At 38.8% G+C, this 17,860-nt stretch overlaps 1 protein-coding gene across 2 annotated transcripts in view; it reads right to left on the bottom strand.

Moving 5' to 3' along the window:
* Nucleotides 1–256: 256 nt before the first annotated feature.
* Nucleotides 257–17,860, bottom strand: part of kpna2 (karyopherin alpha 2 (RAG cohort 1, importin alpha 1)) — a 30,662-nt gene continuing 13,058 nt past the window's right edge. For both annotated transcript variants that reach the window (XM_061884284.1, XM_061884282.1), the window contains 5 exons: nucleotides 13,911–14,174; nucleotides 13,603–13,836; nucleotides 13,352–13,534; nucleotides 553–702; nucleotides 257–481 (listed from right to left, as the gene is read on the bottom strand). In XM_061884284.1, the coding sequence (XP_061740268.1) occupies nucleotides 392–481; nucleotides 553–702; nucleotides 13,352–13,534; nucleotides 13,603–13,836; nucleotides 13,911–14,174 (921 nt within the window). In that variant the 3' untranslated portion in view covers nucleotides 257–391. The remainder of the gene's footprint in view (nucleotides 482–552; nucleotides 703–13,351; nucleotides 13,535–13,602; nucleotides 13,837–13,910; nucleotides 14,175–17,860) is intronic.

The raw sequence follows: 17,860 nt of genomic DNA, 5'->3' as shown, positions 1-17,860 counted from the left end.
TTTATGTTAGTAGCTTGTTTTTTCCACCATGACTAGGGAAGGTTGTTTGGATTGTGTCATAAATGTACCAAAATACATTCAAGGGTCGTTGATCTGATTTACTCACATCGTCCACAAGATGGCAGTAGACCTTTAGCCTTCAGGAGCCACCTGGCATGCAAGATTATATTTAGCACAATGTGGTGCCATGCTTTATTGCTGTCTGCTGGACACCCTGCTCCATAGTTAGTTGAAAAAGGAGAGAAAAATGCCTGCACACAATCCAACAGGTTTATTTACACGTGTGGTTCAACGAGTGTTAGATGGTATGTACACTACATACAACATAAACATGAACGAGAAAAAGGCAGAACAGTGACAACAGGACACATGAAGACTGGAAGAGGTCGATTTAGAAATTGAAAGTGCTCTGGTTTTCACCCATTTGGAAGGCGTAACCATCAGCGGTTGCTTCTGGGGCCACACTCTGCAGCTCCTCGTCCTAGGAACCAAGGTGAGAGCAGGGGTGAGCTTCAAACACAGACTCAAAAAGGGGTTGATCAAAGATGTTACCTCTTCAGAGAAGTACTTCTCGATAAGGTTGAGGGCGGCTTTGTAGATGGTCTCGTTCTCGTGAGACTGCAGGGCTTCGATGCGGTCCAGTCCGCCGCATTCTTCGATCATCAGGGCCAACTTGTCAGACTCATCGATTTTGTCACCAGCCTGAAGAGAAGACGTACGCATTCCTCAAACTAAAGTTATATTTAACTCTTCAGCAACCTTAAGATCTCTTAGAATAGGTTTCTACAGTATACCGCTACTAGTATGGTATCGTGGTACTAATGAGTCATATTCGGTACTATACCGCCTCTAAAAAAGTACTGGTCCTCCCCTCCCCCCTTTCTTAACAGGCATGACGTCACGTTGTGACATTGCTGCTTTTACGAGCATTTTCAGCAGCGCACACACACACAGTACTTACAAGCAGACACAGTGTGTAGACAGAAAAGGGAGAATGGACGCATTTTGGTGTAAAAAGTCAGATACAAGTGAAGTTATAACACTGAAACACCCTCAGAAAGAGCGGCTTTAAGACCTGGCTAACGTCCATCCACAGTGTTTTAGCTACTTCTAAATCACTAATCCTTGTCTCCATGGTGACAAATAAAGTATGTTTCTTATAAGCTGGAGGACTAGGAATAGCACACACGGTAGGAGGATACAATAGCTCACCGGCGTTGCAATGTAAACAAATGCCATGGGTGGATCTACACCTGACATCTACTGTAATGATACCAAGTACAAGAGCGTATCTAGTTGATAATCGATTTAATTCATATTATGTTTATAAAGTCAGTAAATACGTCCCTGGACACATGAGGACTTGGAATATGACCAATGTATGATCCTGTAACTACTTGGTATCAGATCGTTCCCTAAATGTGTGGTATCATCCAAAACTAATGTCAAGTATCAAAGAAGGGAAGAATAAGTGATTATTACATTTTAACAGAAGTGTAGATAGAACATGTTCAGAACAGAAAATAAGCAGATATTAACAGTAAATGACAAGTAGATTAATAATCATTTTTTATAGTTTGTCCCTCATAATGTGTACAAAATAATAGGTGTATAAATGACACAATATGTTACTGCAGATTAATTAGGGGTCTTTGTTTGTTTACTTACTACTAAAAGACAAGTTGTCTAGTATGTTCAACATTTTATTTAAGGACTGAATGACAATAATAAACATGTTTTATGTAACCTAAGGTTTTTCTGTTCCAATAAAGCCAATTATGCATTTTTTTTGTAGTCTCCTTTATAAGAAAAGTATCAAAAAAACATTTTGGTACCGGTACCAAAATATTGGTGTCAGGACAACCCTACTTAGGATCCAAAATGACTCCAAAATCTGCAATAATTTGATATCGTTTTTTACTTTAACGCTTCAGGTCCATCGGTTGACATCATTTTAGTCCGGATATCAAAATATTATTTTTAAATTCATCACAGGCTTGAATGATTAAAATTTGCTGAAGAGACGAGCCTTCAGTACACTAATGTCAAGTTATTGTCATCCAGGGACATTTTTAAACGTGTTACTTGAATGCATGTCATTTATTTTGCCAACTGTTTTATCTAAAAGTTCCCTCCGCTCACATTGTTGTACCAACGTATTATGGATAAGGTCATTGAGAGAATAGCGGTGAAGGTCAAATAAATAGCATGCTTGATGAGATAATGCTTTGTGATTAATCACATGAGTTAACCCCTTCATTTTGACAGTCCATCCAATTTTCTACCGCTTATTCCCTCTGGGGTCGCTGGTGCCTATCTCAGCTATAATCGGGCGGAAGTCTTTTTGTGGTTTTTAATGGCAGTTTGATTCATTTACGCTCATCAAAGCTCTAAAACGTATTCTCATGGTCTTCTGCCGCCGTCTGGTGGTTACGGGGCACGAGGACATTAAAACATCCATCCATTTTTCTACCGCTTGTACGATTTGGGGTCGCTGGAGCCTATCTCAGCTATAATTGGGCGGAAGTCTTTTTGTGGTTTTTAATGGCAGTTTGATTCATTTACGCTCATCAAAGCTCTAAAACTTATCCTCATGGTCTTCTGCCGCGGTCTGGGGGTTACGGGGCACGAGGACATTAAAACGTCCATCCATTTTTCTACCGCTTGTCCGATTTGGGGTCGCTGGAGCCTATCTCAGCTGCATTCGGGCGGTAGGCGGCGTACACCCTGGACAAGTCGCCACCTCATCGCAGGACATCAAAACAATATTTCTCTGTTTTGCTAATGCTGGAGCCTATCCCAGCTGGACTCTGAGTACACCCTGGACACCTCACAGGGACAACATTCACACACTAGGGCCAATCAACCTGTGAAATGAATTGTGAATCTTATTTATATAGCGTTTTTCTCTAGTGACTCAAAGAACTTTACATAGTGAAAGCCAATATCTAAGTTCCAGTGTGGGTGGCACTGGGAGGAGGTGGGTAAAGTGTCTTGCCCAAGGATACAACGGCAGTGACAAGGATGGTGGAAGTGGGGATCGAACCTGGAACCCTCAAGTTGCTGGCACGGCCACTCTACCAACCGAGCTATACCATAATTAATTTGGTTTTCATGGGAAAAAATAAAAGAAAAAAGATGACATGTACCAGGATGAGTTAGAAATATCAGCTCTAATGACAGTTAACTGGGCAGAACGAGGTCTTAAGGTAAATTGTGGAGACTTGAGGGTTATCGGCACCCTTCTAGACAAAAAAATAAATAAATAAAAAGGAAGAAAAAAATTGAGAAACATTTCTACTGCCACACAAATCCCCAAAATAATTTAACAATTGGGTAAATTGTTACACTATATTTAACCTTTAGATGTATTCTCATCTACCAACCTCTTCTGGCTCTTTTTAAACACACTACTTCAGTAGATCATTAACAAACAACTTATTTACATACACCTTTTACTTTCCGGGGCTTAAGTCAGGGGTGCCCAAACTTTTTCTGCAGGTGAGCTAATTCTCAATTCACCAATTGGAGAGGATCTACCTCAGGGGTCGCCCGTAAGGACCAGATGAGTCGCCCGCTGGCCTTTTCTAAAAATAGCTCAAATAGCAGCACTTACCAGTGAGCTGCCTCCATTTTTTAAATTGTATTTATTTACTAGCAAGCTGGTCTCGCTTTGCTCAACATTTTTCATTCTAAGAGAGACAAAACTCAAAAAGAATTTGAAAATCCAAGAAAATATTTTAAAGACTTGGTCTTCACTTGTTTGAATAAATTCATTTATTTTTTTACTTTACTTTAGTTTATTAAGGATCCCCATTTGTCAACACCGCAGTGGAGACTATTCTTCCTGGGGTCCAGGCAAAACACATCACACAACCACAAAACAAAAGATTAAAATGCAGTACAACATGATCCAATAATAAATTGTCATAATACAAAAATAGCAACGACAAAGAACCAAAAAATATTAATAACTTTAGTTACATAATAATTTTCATACCAAAGATAAAAATAGCATTATGAAAATAGATGTACTGTATAAATTTTTGCAAAAATAAAACAAAAAACCAATGGCCTAAAAAATATACACATTAGTGTACCAAAGACAAACAATAAGTGACGAAAAATTATCATCCATCCATTTTCTGCTGCTTATCCCATAATCAACAAAATACTCAATAGTCAATAAAACAGTCATGACATTAGGTACAATCTAGAATAATCTCTTTATGCAATTCTTCTCCTTTTAGTCCATTCTTAAAGTCCACTATGCTGGTGATTGATGGGTGACTTTGCTTCTTATAACTTTCAGAGACAATTTTAGAGAAAAAAATACAACCTTGAAAATGTTTGTATTATTAAACACATATACCTTTTTACCTATTAAATTCCTTCCTCTTCTTTCTTGACGATTAAAATCAATGTTCAAGTAAATTTATTTGTTGTATTGTAAAGAATAATAAATACATTTTGATTTAATTTTACATTTTAGCTTCTGTTTTTTTGACGAAGAATATTTGTGAAATATTTCTTCAAACTTATGATTAAATTTCAAAAAAATGATTCTGGCAAATCTAGAAAATCTGTAGAATCAAATTTAAATCTTATTTCAAAGTCTTTTGAATTTCTTTTAAAAGTTTTGCTCTGGAAAATCTAGAAGAAATAATGATTTTTCTTTGTTAGAAATATAGCTTGGTCCAATTTGTTATATATTCTAACAAAGTGCAGATTGGATTTTAACCTATTTAAAACATGTCATCAAAATTCAAAAATTAATCTATCAGAAAAAATTACTAATGTTCCATAAATTCTTTTTTTTTTTTTTTCCCAAAAAGATTCGATTTAGGTAGTTTTTCTCTTCTTTTTTTCGGTTGAATTTTGAATTTTAAAGAGTCGAAATTGAAGATAAACTATGTTCCATTTTTTTCCATCCATTTTCTACCGCTTATTTCCTTTGGTATCGCGGAGGGTGTTGGTGCTCATCTCAGCTACAATTGGGCTGAAGGCGGGGCACACCCTGGACAAGTCGCCACCTCATCACAGGGCCAACACAGATAGAAAACATTCACACACTAGGGACCATTTAGTGTTGCCAAGCAACCTATCCCCAGGTGCATGTCTTTGGAAGTGGGAGGGGCCTATACCCAGGTGCATGTCTTTGGAAGTGGGAGGGGCCTATACCCAGGTGCATGTCTTTGGAGGTGGGAAGGGCCTATCCCCAGGTGCATGTCTTTGGAGGTGGGAAGGGCCTATCCCTAGGTGCATGTCTTTGGAGGTGGGAGGGGCCTATCCCCAGGTGCATGTCTTTGGAGGTGGGAGGGGCCTATCCCCAGGTGCATATCTTTGGAGGTGGGAGGAAGCCGGAGTACCCGGAGGGAACCCACGCATTCATGGGAAGAACATGCAAACTCCACACAGAAAGATCCCGAGCCCGGGATTGAACCCTGACTACTCAGGACCTTCGTATTGTGAGGCAGACGCACTAACCCCTCTCCCACCGAAACATTTTTTTCAAAAATTTCATTTTCATTTTTTTCATGTTTTCTCCTCTTTTAAACCGTTCAACTAAGTGTTTTTTTTCATCATTTATTCTCTACAAAAAACCTTCCATAGAAGGAAAAAAATGTACGACTGAATGACAGACAGAAATACCCCTTTTATATATATATATATATATATATATATATATATATATATATTTATGAGAAATCATTAAGGTGTTAAGTGTTCCCACAAAGTCAAATATCATTAATTATTAATAATAACAGAGTAAAAGGTAAATTGAGCAAATTGGCTATTTCCGGCAATTTATTTAAGTGTGTATCAAACTGGTAGTCCTTTGCATTAATTAGTACCAAAGTAGCAGCTATTGGTTTCAAAAAGGCTGGTGACCCCTGATCTACGTCATTCAAATATATCATTTATATTTATTAATTTATGAAATAGAGGTTTTTGTTAACAAGTAAAAGGTTGTTTAATGCTAATACAAACATGTTTCTTTCATGAAGACAAGAATATAAGTGTGTGTGATGACTTCCAATGATTGGAATCAGAGTAGTGATGATAACTTACACATTTTCAAATGGAGAAAAAAGGTCCTCCTTTCTGTCAAATATCACATGACAACGCTTTCTTTTTTCCATCTTATTTGTCCAGCGTCCATACTCCTTTTCATACACTTCACAAGAAATACTTTGGCAGCAAACTCAATGTATTGCTAGATTTTTGAGACTCTTATTTTGTTAGCGCAGGCAGGATGAAGCAGGGCTTTTATTGTGAAGCCAGGAACTGTGCAGTCAGTCTTTAGATCTGACAGCAGGTACGGCGCGAGATTGTTAAAAAAAAAAAAAGTGTTTCCTGTCGGTCATTTTTTTCTTAATAGTGAACTCAGAAGATCCTCGGATGCTGTGAATGTCAGTCAAGCGACGTTGTCAGAAAGTGTTTTAGTCTCATCTTATTCTAAAGCAGTTTTGAGATGTTAGATTTCCTATGCTCTTAATTTGGCGATCTAGTCTGAGACGTCATTTCCTGTTTGGATGATAGTGTAAACATTGTGTGAGTTCCTGACTAAAATGTACCGTATTTTTCGGACGATAAGTCGCAGTTTTTTTTCATAGTTTGGTCGGGGGTGCAACTTATACTCAGGAGCGACTTATGTGTGAAATTATTAACACGTTACCGTAAAATATCAAATAATATTATTTATCTCATTCACGTAAGAGACTAGACCAGGGGTCGGGAACCTTTTTGGCTGAGAGAGCCATAGAAGCCAAATGTTTTAAAATGTATTTCCGTGAGAGCCATATATTGTTTTTTAAACATGGAATACAACTAAATGTGTGCATTTTTATGTAAAACAGGTGCGGTAGAACAGTCTTTTTCAAACACTGTGCCGTGAGATACAGTCTGGTGTGCCGTGGGAGATGATCTAATTTCACCTATATGGGTTAAAAATATTTTTTGCAAACCAGTAATTACAGTCTGAAAACGATGTGGTGTTGTTGAGTGGTCGGTGCGGTCTAGAGCTAATTGCTTTGTAGATGTCGAGAAAAAGCGGGAGGCAGGGTGCAGGTAAAAAAAATAAAAATAAACAAAAGGTTAATTCCCCTAAGAAAAGGCATTAAAGCTTAGGGAAGGCCATGCAGAGCAAAACTAAAAATGAACTGGCTACAAAGTAAACAAAAAAACAGAATGCTGGACGACAGCAAAGACTTATTGTGGAGCAAAGACAATGTACAGCCGAACATGACATGACAATCGACAATGTCCCCACAAAGAAGGATAAAAACGACTGAAATATTCTTGATTGCTAAAACAAAGTATATGCGGGAAGTAGCGCTCAAAGGAAGACATGAAACTGCTACAGGAAAATACCAAAAAAAGATTAAAAAGCGCCCTGCGATGAGGTGGCGACTTGTCCAGGGTGTACCCCGCCTTCCGCCCGATTGTAGCTGAGATAGGCGCCAGCGCCCCCCGCCACCCCAGAAGGGAATAAGCGGTAGAAAATGGATGGATGGAAAGAGAAAAAGCCACCAAAATAGGAGCACAAGACAATAACTAAAACACTACACACAGGAAAACGGCAAACAACTCAAAATAAGTCACGGCGTGATATGACAGGTGGTGACAGTACATCTACTTTGAGACAAGAGCTATATTGATGCATGCTTGGTTGTGCTTTAAAGTCATATCCAACAATTGTGACAACGACTTTTTACTCTCAACTGAGTTTTGTTTTTAATACATTTCTGCTGGCGGTGTGCCTCCGGATTTTTTAAAAGCAAAAAATGTGCCTTGGCTCAAAAAAGGTTGAAAAAGACTGCGGTAGAAAACGGATGGAGGGATAAAAATGCATGATAATTTTTTTACATTTTTAACGTTATTCTTAACACTGATTACCAGTGGAATTATCCATTACTTATTGCGTTAAGCAATGTAAAATAAGGTTAATCTGAGAGCCAGCTGCAGTCATCAAAAGAGCCACAGGTTCCCTATCCCTGGATTAGATTTATAAGATTTCATGGGATTTATGGATTAGGAGTGACAGATAGTTTGGTAAAGGTACAGCATGTTCTATATGTTAATAGTTATTTGAATGACTCTTACCATAAAAGTTAGGTTAACATAGCAATTGGTTATTTATGCCTCATGTAACGTACACTTATTCAGCCTGTTGTTCGCTATTCTTTATTTATTTTAAATTGCCTTTCAAATGTCTATTCTTGGTGTTGGGTTTTATCAAATAAATTTTCCAGAAATATATGACTTATACTCCAGTACGACGTATATGTTTTTTTTCCTTATTTATCAAGCATTTTCGACCTGTGCAAAGTTACTTCGGAGCGATTTATAATCCGAAAATTACAGTACATTTATTCCAGTGCGATTTATATATATATATTTTTTTCCTTCTTTATCATGCATTTTCAGCAGGTGCGACTTATACTCTGAAAAATACAGTAAGTATGGTTGGAATATAGCACAGTTATTATTGCTAAAATGCCTATAATGTGTTATATGTAGCCATAACCGAGTGTTTGTTTGCAACAATGTTTCTGCTTGGCGATGAAATTTGCCCGCTCAACTTTTGCAGTTTTAATACTAGTTACACAGTAGTTGCCCTAACCTACCACTAGAGGGCGACACAGACCACGCATAAATCAGGGGTCACCAACATTTTTGAAACCAAGAGCTACTTATTGGGTACTGATTAATGCGAAGGGCTACCAGTTTGATACACACTTAACTAAATTGCCAGAAATAGCCAATTTGCTCAATTTACCTTTAATAAATAAATCTACATGTATATATACATAAAAAAAAATGGGTATTTCTGTCTGTCATTCTGTCGTACATTTTTTTTCCTTTTATGGAAGTTTTTTTGTAGAGAATAAATGATGAAAAAAAACACTTAATTGAAGGATTTAATAGAGGAGAAAAAACAAAATAGTTTATCTTCAATTTCGACTCTTTAAAATTCAAAATCTAACCGAAAAAAATGGCGAAAAACTAACTAATACAAATCTTTTTGAAAAAAAAAATAAAAATAATTTCTGGAACATCATTAGTAATTTTTCCTGATTAAGATTAATTTTAGAATTTTGATGACATGTTTTAATTAGCTCGAAATCCAATCTACACTTTGTTAGAATATTTAACAAATTAGACCAAGCTTTATGTCTAACAAAGACGAATCATTTGTTCTAGATTTTCCAGAACAATTTTAAAAGAAATTCAAAAGACTTTGAAATAAGATTTAAATTTGATACTACAGATTTTCTAGATTTGCCAGAATAATTTTTTGGAATTTTAAATCATAAATTTGAAGAAAAATTTCACAAATATTGCACGAATATTCTTTGTCAAAAAAAACAGAAGCTAAAATGAAAAATTAAATTAAAATATAGTTATTATTCTTTACAATAAAAAAAAAAATACTTGAACATTTATTTAAATTGTCAGGAAAGAAGAGGAAGGAATTTAAAAGGTAAAAGTGTTTAAAAATCCTAAAATCATTTTTGTATTTTTTTCTCTAAAATTGTCTTTCTGAAAGTTATAAGAAGCAAAGTAAAAAAACTAATGAATATATTTAGACATGTAAGGACCAAGTCTTCAAAATATTTTCTTGGATTTTCAAATTCTATTTTACTTTTGTCTCTCTTAGAATTAAAAATGTCGAGCAAAGTGAGACCAGCTTGCTAGTAAATAAATACAATTTAAAAAAATGGAGGCACCTCACTGGTAAGTGCTGCTATTTGAGCTATTTTTAGAACAGGCCAGCGGGCGACTCATCTGGTCCTTACGGGCTACCTGGTGCCCGCGTTGGTGACCCCTGGTCTAAATTAACAGTGTTTATTCTCCATTCATCTCTAATGGACTGCTTTAATAGTCCATGTACATTATTTGTCCATCCATTTCTACCGCTTGTCCCCTTCAGGGTCGCTGGAGCCCAGCTCAGCTGCACTCGGGCAGAAGGCGGTGCACACCCCGGACAAGTCGCTACCACATTTGTTTTTGTATATTTGTTTTATAACACATTGTAGAGTATGTCATATGTAACATACATATCCTATTATATTGACTAAATGTATCCTAATCATTGTTCCCTTTAGACCACACACACACAGACACAGACACACACACACACACACACACACACACGTCCAACTTCACCATCAAAGAGTGGCTGAAAGTCTCTCTGTGCCCTACTCTCTGACCAGAGTCCTAGTCTTAAGAAGATATCAGACCAGCATTCCGCATCCAGAGTAACTTACTCTAATAAAAAATAATAATAATGAATTAGATTTTGTATAGCACTTTTCTATTATTAGATACTCAAAGCGCTCACAGAGAAGTGGGAAGCCATCATTCATTCACACCTGGTGGTGATAAGCTACATTTGCTGCCCTGGGGTAGACTGACTGAAGCGAGGCTGCCAGTTTGCGCCTACGTTCCGACCACCACCTATCATTCATTCACCAGTGTGAGCGGCACGGGGGCTAGGGTGAAGTGTCCTGCCCAAGGACACAACGGCAGCGATTTGGATGTCAAGAGGCGGGGAGCGAACCTGCAACCCTCAGGTTTCAGGCACGGCCGCCCCACTCTATCACACACGTCTTAGTGAAGACGTTGCTCAATTTTAGTTTTTGTTTTTTAATGCCTGGCTGGCGAAAGACTAACACACTCCACCACCCACGTAAAGCCCTGTTCTCCATTGAAGAGGTCATGTCCAATTCTACAACATTTCCATATGGCAACTTTATCCTGTAGCCACGCCCCATGGGTAGAAATATTTTCGATGTTGTGACCTCCGTTTACATCCAAAAATATATTTTCTAGCTGGCTACAAATAAACACTCTACAACTACAACTACTTCTTAGCTAACAGTGTTTGGATCACCAGTCATTCAAATATGATGAGCAGCAAAGTAAACAAGGCTGTGGCTCGGAGACGACAAGGCATAATGATGTTAATAGTGATGCTAACTAGCGAGATGGTTTGGTGCTGCTGATTGTCTCCCTGTCCTGCAACTAAGAGCGGTGTTTAATCAAGAGGAACGACGAATACCTGCGGTTGATGAGAGCGTTCAACAAATTTTGTTTGCAACTTTTTTTTTTCATTAAAAAAAATGTAAAAAAAATTATATTTTCATGCAAAAATAAATGTTTTTTTTTTACATTGTACATGCCTGTGTCCCTGGGTAAATGGGTCACAGACAACAAACAGGACAGACTAAGTTCAACAGTCCAGTAAGGCAATTAGTCTAGGAGAAGGATCTCTGATAAAAAATACCCCTTCCAACCCGCAACAAGCCAGCATGGAAGGTGTAGGCTAATAACCAGCATGAAAAGTACGCCAAATGGCAGAAACATGCTGAGGCTTTCGTCCAGCAGTGGACTGACAACGGCTGATGATGACATGCTTGTGATTAATGCGATGTTTTTTTGTGATTAATCACATGAGTTACTTGTTAACTTTGGCAGCATCAGTTTTTATATTTAAGGAGTTGACATTGGTCCGCATTGCCGGCAGTAAGTCGGATACATTTTCAGTGAGGGTTGGACTCCGCCAAGGCTGTCCTTTGTCATTGATTCTGTTCATAACTTTTATGGACAGAATTTCTAGGCGCAGTCAAGGCGTTGAGGGGATCCGGTCTGGTGGCCGTGGGATTAGGTCTCTGCTTTTTGCAGATGATGTGGTCCTGATGGCTTCATCTGGCCAGGATCTTCAGCTCTCACTGGATCGGTTCGCAGCAGAGTGTGAAGCGACCGGAATGAGAATCAGCACCTCCAAGTCCGAGTCCATGGTTCTCTCCCAGAAAAGGGTGGAGTGCCATCTCCGGGTTGGGAAGGAGACCCTGCTCCAAGTGGAGGAGTTCAAGTACCTAGGAGTCTTGTTCACGAGTGGGGGAAGAGTGGATGGTGAGATCGACAGGCGGATCGGTGCGGCGTCTTCAGTAATGCGGACGTTGTACCAATCCGTTGTGGTGAAGAAGGAGCTGAGCCGGAAGGCAAAGCTCTCAATTTACCGGTCGATCTACGTTCCCATCCTCACCTATGGTCATGAGCTTTGGGTCATGACCGAAAGGACAAGATCACGGGTACAAGCGGCCCAAATGAGTTTCCTACGCCGAGTGGCGGGTCTCTCCCTTAGAGATAGGGTGAGTAGCTCTGCCATCCGGGAGGAGCTCAAAGTGAAGCCGCTGCTCCACCAAATCGAGAGGAGCCAGATGAGGTGGTTCGGGCATCTGGTCAGGATGCCACCCGAACGCCTCCAAGGGAGGTGATTAGGGCTCGTCCAACCGGTAGGGGGCCACGGGGAAGACCCAGGACTACGTCTCCCGGCTGGCCTGGGAACGCCTCGGAATCCCCCGGGAAGAGCTAGACGAAGTGGCTGGGGAGAGGGAAGTCTGGGCTTCCCTGCTTAGGCTGCTGCCCCCGCGACCCGTTCTCGGATAAGCGGAAGAAAATGGATGGATGGAGTTGACAAATTGCCAAAGATCATTTATTGCATTCCATCAGTTGAACCCATCCAGAGCTCTGAGGTTTACTGGCACCGTCTAGTGGTGAAGGGGTGCAATTACACCAAAGCAACATTTTCTCCAATAGCAATAATGATTTTCCCCAATAGCAAGAATGAAATTATTATTGTTTTCCATGGAAAAAGCATAGTAATATAGCAGGATTAGTCTATTAAAATATGGCAGTTATCTGCCACCCAACTGTCTCATTTGAGTCACACAATAAGAGTTACTCAAACAGCCTTCTTTCATCTCCATAATATCACTGACATGTCTCCCATTTTCTCCACCACAGACGCTGAGGTCATTATTCATGCGCTCACTATGTCTCCACTACTGTGACCTATTATTTTGGGGGCTCCCTATGTCTAACATTAGAGGATTACAGTTGGTACAAAATGTTGTTGCTCGACTTTCTCACTCACACATCTACACACCCCACCATACCTCCCTATACACACACCTACACGGGCTTGAGAGTGTTTTCTCTGGAATGCCCTACCGCTAACAGTTAGAGATGCTACCTCAATAGAAGCATTTAAGTCCCATCTTAAAACTCATTTATTTGGAGATACCAGTTGATCTGCCGTCTCTTTTCTGCTCTGCCATCCCCTCGCGGGGGAATTGACTGATAATGGGAGTCGTTTGGGCCTGCAAGAGGTCTTAAGAGAAAGTGTGTATACTTTGTTTCTAACAATTTTGCAGTTCAAGACAATGCAATTAAATAAATAAAAATCAACCGGGGTTAATTTCAGACTGCGATCCTTGGACCTAGAACACAACGTGCTGGGCCCACGGGGTGCACAAGGGTCCAAATGTGTTGCACCTACCAAGAATATGTTGGTGATGGCGTCCAAGATGACCAGGACAGTCTTGCTGTCCTTGGAGGAGAGCAGGGTGAGAAGAGGCTCCAGCACGTTGCACTGCACCAGGTACACCACCTGCTCCACAGTGCCCCCGCTGGTGAAGTTTGTAACTGCCCACACGGCCTCCTTCTGGGTCTTGTAGTCTCCCTGCACCAAGACAAGCATGCGGTGTGAGTGAGAGAACGGGGAGAGTGCCAGGAGAAGCAGAAACCTACCCTGATCAGCACGTTGACCAAATGTGGAACCAGGCCTGCATCCATGACCTCCTGGATTTGGCTCTCTTTTCCCGCAGTGATGTTGGATAAAGTCCAGGCGGCCTCCTTCTGAATATTGGCCTTGTTGTGGCACAGTAACGGGGGAAACTTGGCCAGGACCCCGGCATTGAGCACCGCCTGAGTCTGCTCGTCCGTGCCCGTCACGATGTTGCCTATGGCCCGCAGGGAGGCGGTCTGAGGAGAGGGCGAGGAAAAGGCCTTTAGTTCCTTCCGGCCGCACTATGGGACCAAGTCTTGGAGGTACTAACCAGCACCGAGATCTCTCCGCAGCCCAGCAGCTGCACCAGGCGAGGCACCAGGCCCGCTTGGACCACCACCTCGATGCGATCATTGGTGCCGTCGGTCAGGTAGGACACGCCCCAGCAGGCGTCCGTCATCACCTCCTTGTCTTCGTGGTGGAGGAGACGGATGAGGGCGGGGAGAAGCTGCTGGATGGTGCTTATAGGAGGGGACGGGTTCTTGTTGCGGCACAGGTTGGACACGGTCCACGTCACATTTCTCAGGTAAGCAGACTGGGGGAAACATACGAATGACGAGGTGAGGCAATTCTTGAAGAAATGACGTGTGAATGCTCCGATGCTGACATTGAGCTGAAATGCTGACAGAATGTAAGAATAGTTTGAATGTTGAAGAGTTTGAATTTCCAGGAAAAACGGAATTTGGTTCGGAACTTGGGAAAGTGTTGGTTGGACTAGTTGAAGGTGGAATGGTTTGAATCGGTTGAAAATGTGGGAATTGTGGAAGTTTGAAAAATGGATAATTCATTTTGAATGGGGAAAATGTCCCTAAAAACTGGGAATTCTTGGAAATCCGGGATATTTTTTTTTTTAATTGTTGAAAGAGAGCACACAATTCCTCAACAGGTTGAATATTTTGGAGTTGGAACGGTTTGAAATCGGATAAAAAATGAGGGAATTGTGGAACTTTGAAAAAAAATGTCCCATTCATGACAGGGAATTTCATGGAAATTTGCGAATTTTTGGGAAATTGTTAAAAGCCTTGGTGTTGGAAGTTTTCAAATGGTTCGAGAAATGAAGTAGTAACATTTTTAATTGAGAAATGGCATTAAGAATACAAGAAAAAAACGGGAATTTTTGTAGTTCAAAAAACAACTTTGTTTTGAATGTTTGGACGGTGGAACCCTTGAAGTGGGTTGAAAAATGTGGAAAGAGTGGTCGCCCAAAATAAAAATAAAAAGGTCAAAAGTGTATAAAAAAAAGGAAATTCCTGTAAAATAAATTTTACTTGAAAAAATGATAGTTTGAACTTCCAGGATGGTGGAATGTGGTGAAGGTGGAATGGTTTGAATAGGTTGAAAAATGTGGGTATTGTGCAACTTTGAAAAAATGTCCCATTCATGTCAATGGAAATTTTAGGAAAATTATAAAAGACTTGAACTTTCTGAACGAGTTGAAATGGTTGGTGTTGGAATTTTTCGAAATCTGTTGAGAAATGAAGTAGTAACATTTTTAATTGAGAAATGGCATTAAGGAATACAAGGAAAAAACGGGAATGTTTGTAGTTCAAAAAAACAACTGGTTTTGTCCTGATTAAGAGGAATGTTTAGACAGTGGAACGCTTGAAATAATTTGAAAAATGTGGAAGGAGTGGTTGCCCCAAAAAAAACGGTCAAATGTGTTTAAAAATAGGAATTCCTGGGGAAAAATTTTAACTTGAAAAAATGATCGATTGAATTTCCAGGATGGTGGAATGTGCTGAAGGTGGAATGGTTTGAATAGGTTGAAAAATGTGGGTATTGTGCAACTTTGAAAAATGTCCCATTCATGTCAATGGAAATTTCATGGAAATTTTGGGAAAATTATAAGACTTGAACGTTCTGAACGAGTTGAAATGGTTGGTGTTGGTATTTTTCAAAATCTGGCGAGAAATGAAGTAGGAACATTTTTTATTGAGAAATGGCATGAAGGAATTCAAGAAAAAAATGGGAATAATTGTAGTTCAAAAATGTTTTTTTGTCCTGATTAAGAGGAATGTTTAGACAGTGGAACGCTTAAAGTGGTTTGAAAAATGTGGAAGGAGTGGTCGCCCCCCAAAAAAAAAAAAAAACGGTCAAAAGTGTTTAAAAACAGGAATTCCTGGGGAAAAACTTAACTTGAAAAAATTATAGTTTGAATTTCCAGGATAGTGGAATGGTTTGAATAAGTTGAAAAATGTGGGTATTGTGCAACTTTGAAAAAATGTCCCATTCATGTCAATGGAAATTTTAGGAAAATTATAAAAGACTTGAACTTTCTGAACGAGTTGAAATGGGTGGTGTTGGAATTTTTCGAAATCTGTTGAGAAATGAAGTACTAACGTTTTTAATTGAGAAATGGCATTGAGGAATACAAGAAAAAAACGGGAATGTTTGTAGTTCAAAAAAACAACTGGTTTTGTCCTGATTAAGAGGAATGTTTAGACAGTGGAATGCTTGAAATAATTTGAAAAATGTGGAAGGAGTGGTTGCCCAAAAAAAAAACGGTCAAATGTGTTTAAAAATAGGAATTCCTGGGGAAAAATTTTAACTTGAAAAAATGATCGATTGAATTTCCAGGATGGTGGAATGTGTTGAAGGTGGAATGGTTTGAATAGGTTGAAAAATGTGGGTATTGTGCAACTTTGAAAAATGTCCCATTCATGTCAATGGAAATTTCATGGAAATTTTTTAAAAATTATAAAAGACTTGAACGTTCTGAACAAGTTGAAATGGTTGGGGTTAGAATTTTTCAAAAATTGGTTGAGAAATTAAGTAGTAACATTTTTAATTGAGAAATGGCATGAAGGAATTCAAGAAAAAAATGGGAATGATTGTAGTTCAAGAAGGTTTTTTTGTCCTGATTAAGAGGAATATTTAGACAGTGGAACGCTTAAAGTGGTTTGAAAAATGTGGAAGGAGTGGTCGCCCAAAAAAAAAAAAAAAAACGGTCAAAAGTGTTTAAAAATAGGAATTCCTGGGGAAAAAATTTAACTTGAAAAAATGATAGTTTGAATTTCCAGGATGGTGGAATGGTTTGAATAAGTTGAAAAATGTGGGTATTGTGCAACTTTGAAAAATGTCCCATTTATGTCAATGGAAATTTCATGGAAATTTTTGAAAAATTATAAAAGACTTGAACGTTCTGAACGAGTTGAAATGGTTGGTGTTGGTATTTTTCAAAATCTGTCGAGAAATGAAGTAGGAACATTTTTAATTGAGAAATGGCATTGAGGAATACAAGAAAAAAACGGGAATGTTTGTAGTTCAAAAAACAACTTAGTTTTTGTCCTGATTAAGAGGAATGTTTAGACAGTGGAACGCTTAAAAAGTGGTTTGAAAAATGTGGAAGGAGTGCCCCCCCCCAAAAAACAAGGGTCAAAAGTGTTTAAAAACAGGAATTCCTGCGGAAAATTTTTAACTTGAAAAAATGATCGTTTGAATTTCCAGGATGGTCGAATGTGTTGAAGGTGGAATGGTTTGAATAGGTTGAAAAATGTGGGAATCGTGCAACTTTGAAAAAATGTCCCATTCATGTCAATGGAAATTTCATTGAAATTTTTGGAAAATTATAAAAGACTTGAACGTTCTGAACGAGTTGAAATGGTTGGTGTTGGTATTTTTCAAAATGTGTCGAGAAATGAAGTAGTAACATTTTAAATTTAGAAATGGCATGAAAGAATTCAAGAAAAAAACGGGAATGTTTGTAGTTCAAAAAACTACTTTGTTTTTGTCCCGATTAAGAGGAATGTTTAGACAGTGGAACGCTTAAAGTGGTTTGAAAAATGTGGAAGTAGTGGTCGCCCAAAAAAAAAAAAAAAAAAACGGTCAAAAGGGTTTAAAAATAGGAATTCCTGGGGAAAAATTTTAACTTGAAAAAATGATAGTTTGAATTTCCAGGATGGTGGAATGTGTTGAAGGTGGAATGGTTTGAATAAGTTGAAAAATGTGGGTATTGTGCAACTTTGAAAAATGTCCCATTCATGTCAATAGAAATTTCATGGAAATTTTTGAAAAATTATAAAAGACTTGAACGTTCTGAACAAGTTGAAATGGTTGGGATTAGAATTTTTCAAAAATTGGTTGAGAAATGAAGTAGTAACATTTTAATTGAGAAATGGCATGAAGGAATTCAAGAAAAAAATGGGAATGATTGTAGTTCAAAAAGGTTTTTTTGTCCTGATTAAGAGGAATATTTAGACAGTGGAACGCTTAAAGTGGTTT

Source organism: Nerophis ophidion, linkage group LG23 (genome assembly GCF_033978795.1).
Source record: "Nerophis ophidion isolate RoL-2023_Sa linkage group LG23, RoL_Noph_v1.0, whole genome shotgun sequence".
Lineage (NCBI taxonomy): Eukaryota > Metazoa > Chordata > Actinopteri > Syngnathiformes > Syngnathidae > Nerophis > Nerophis ophidion.
This window is presented reverse-complemented; position numbering and strand designations above follow the sequence as displayed.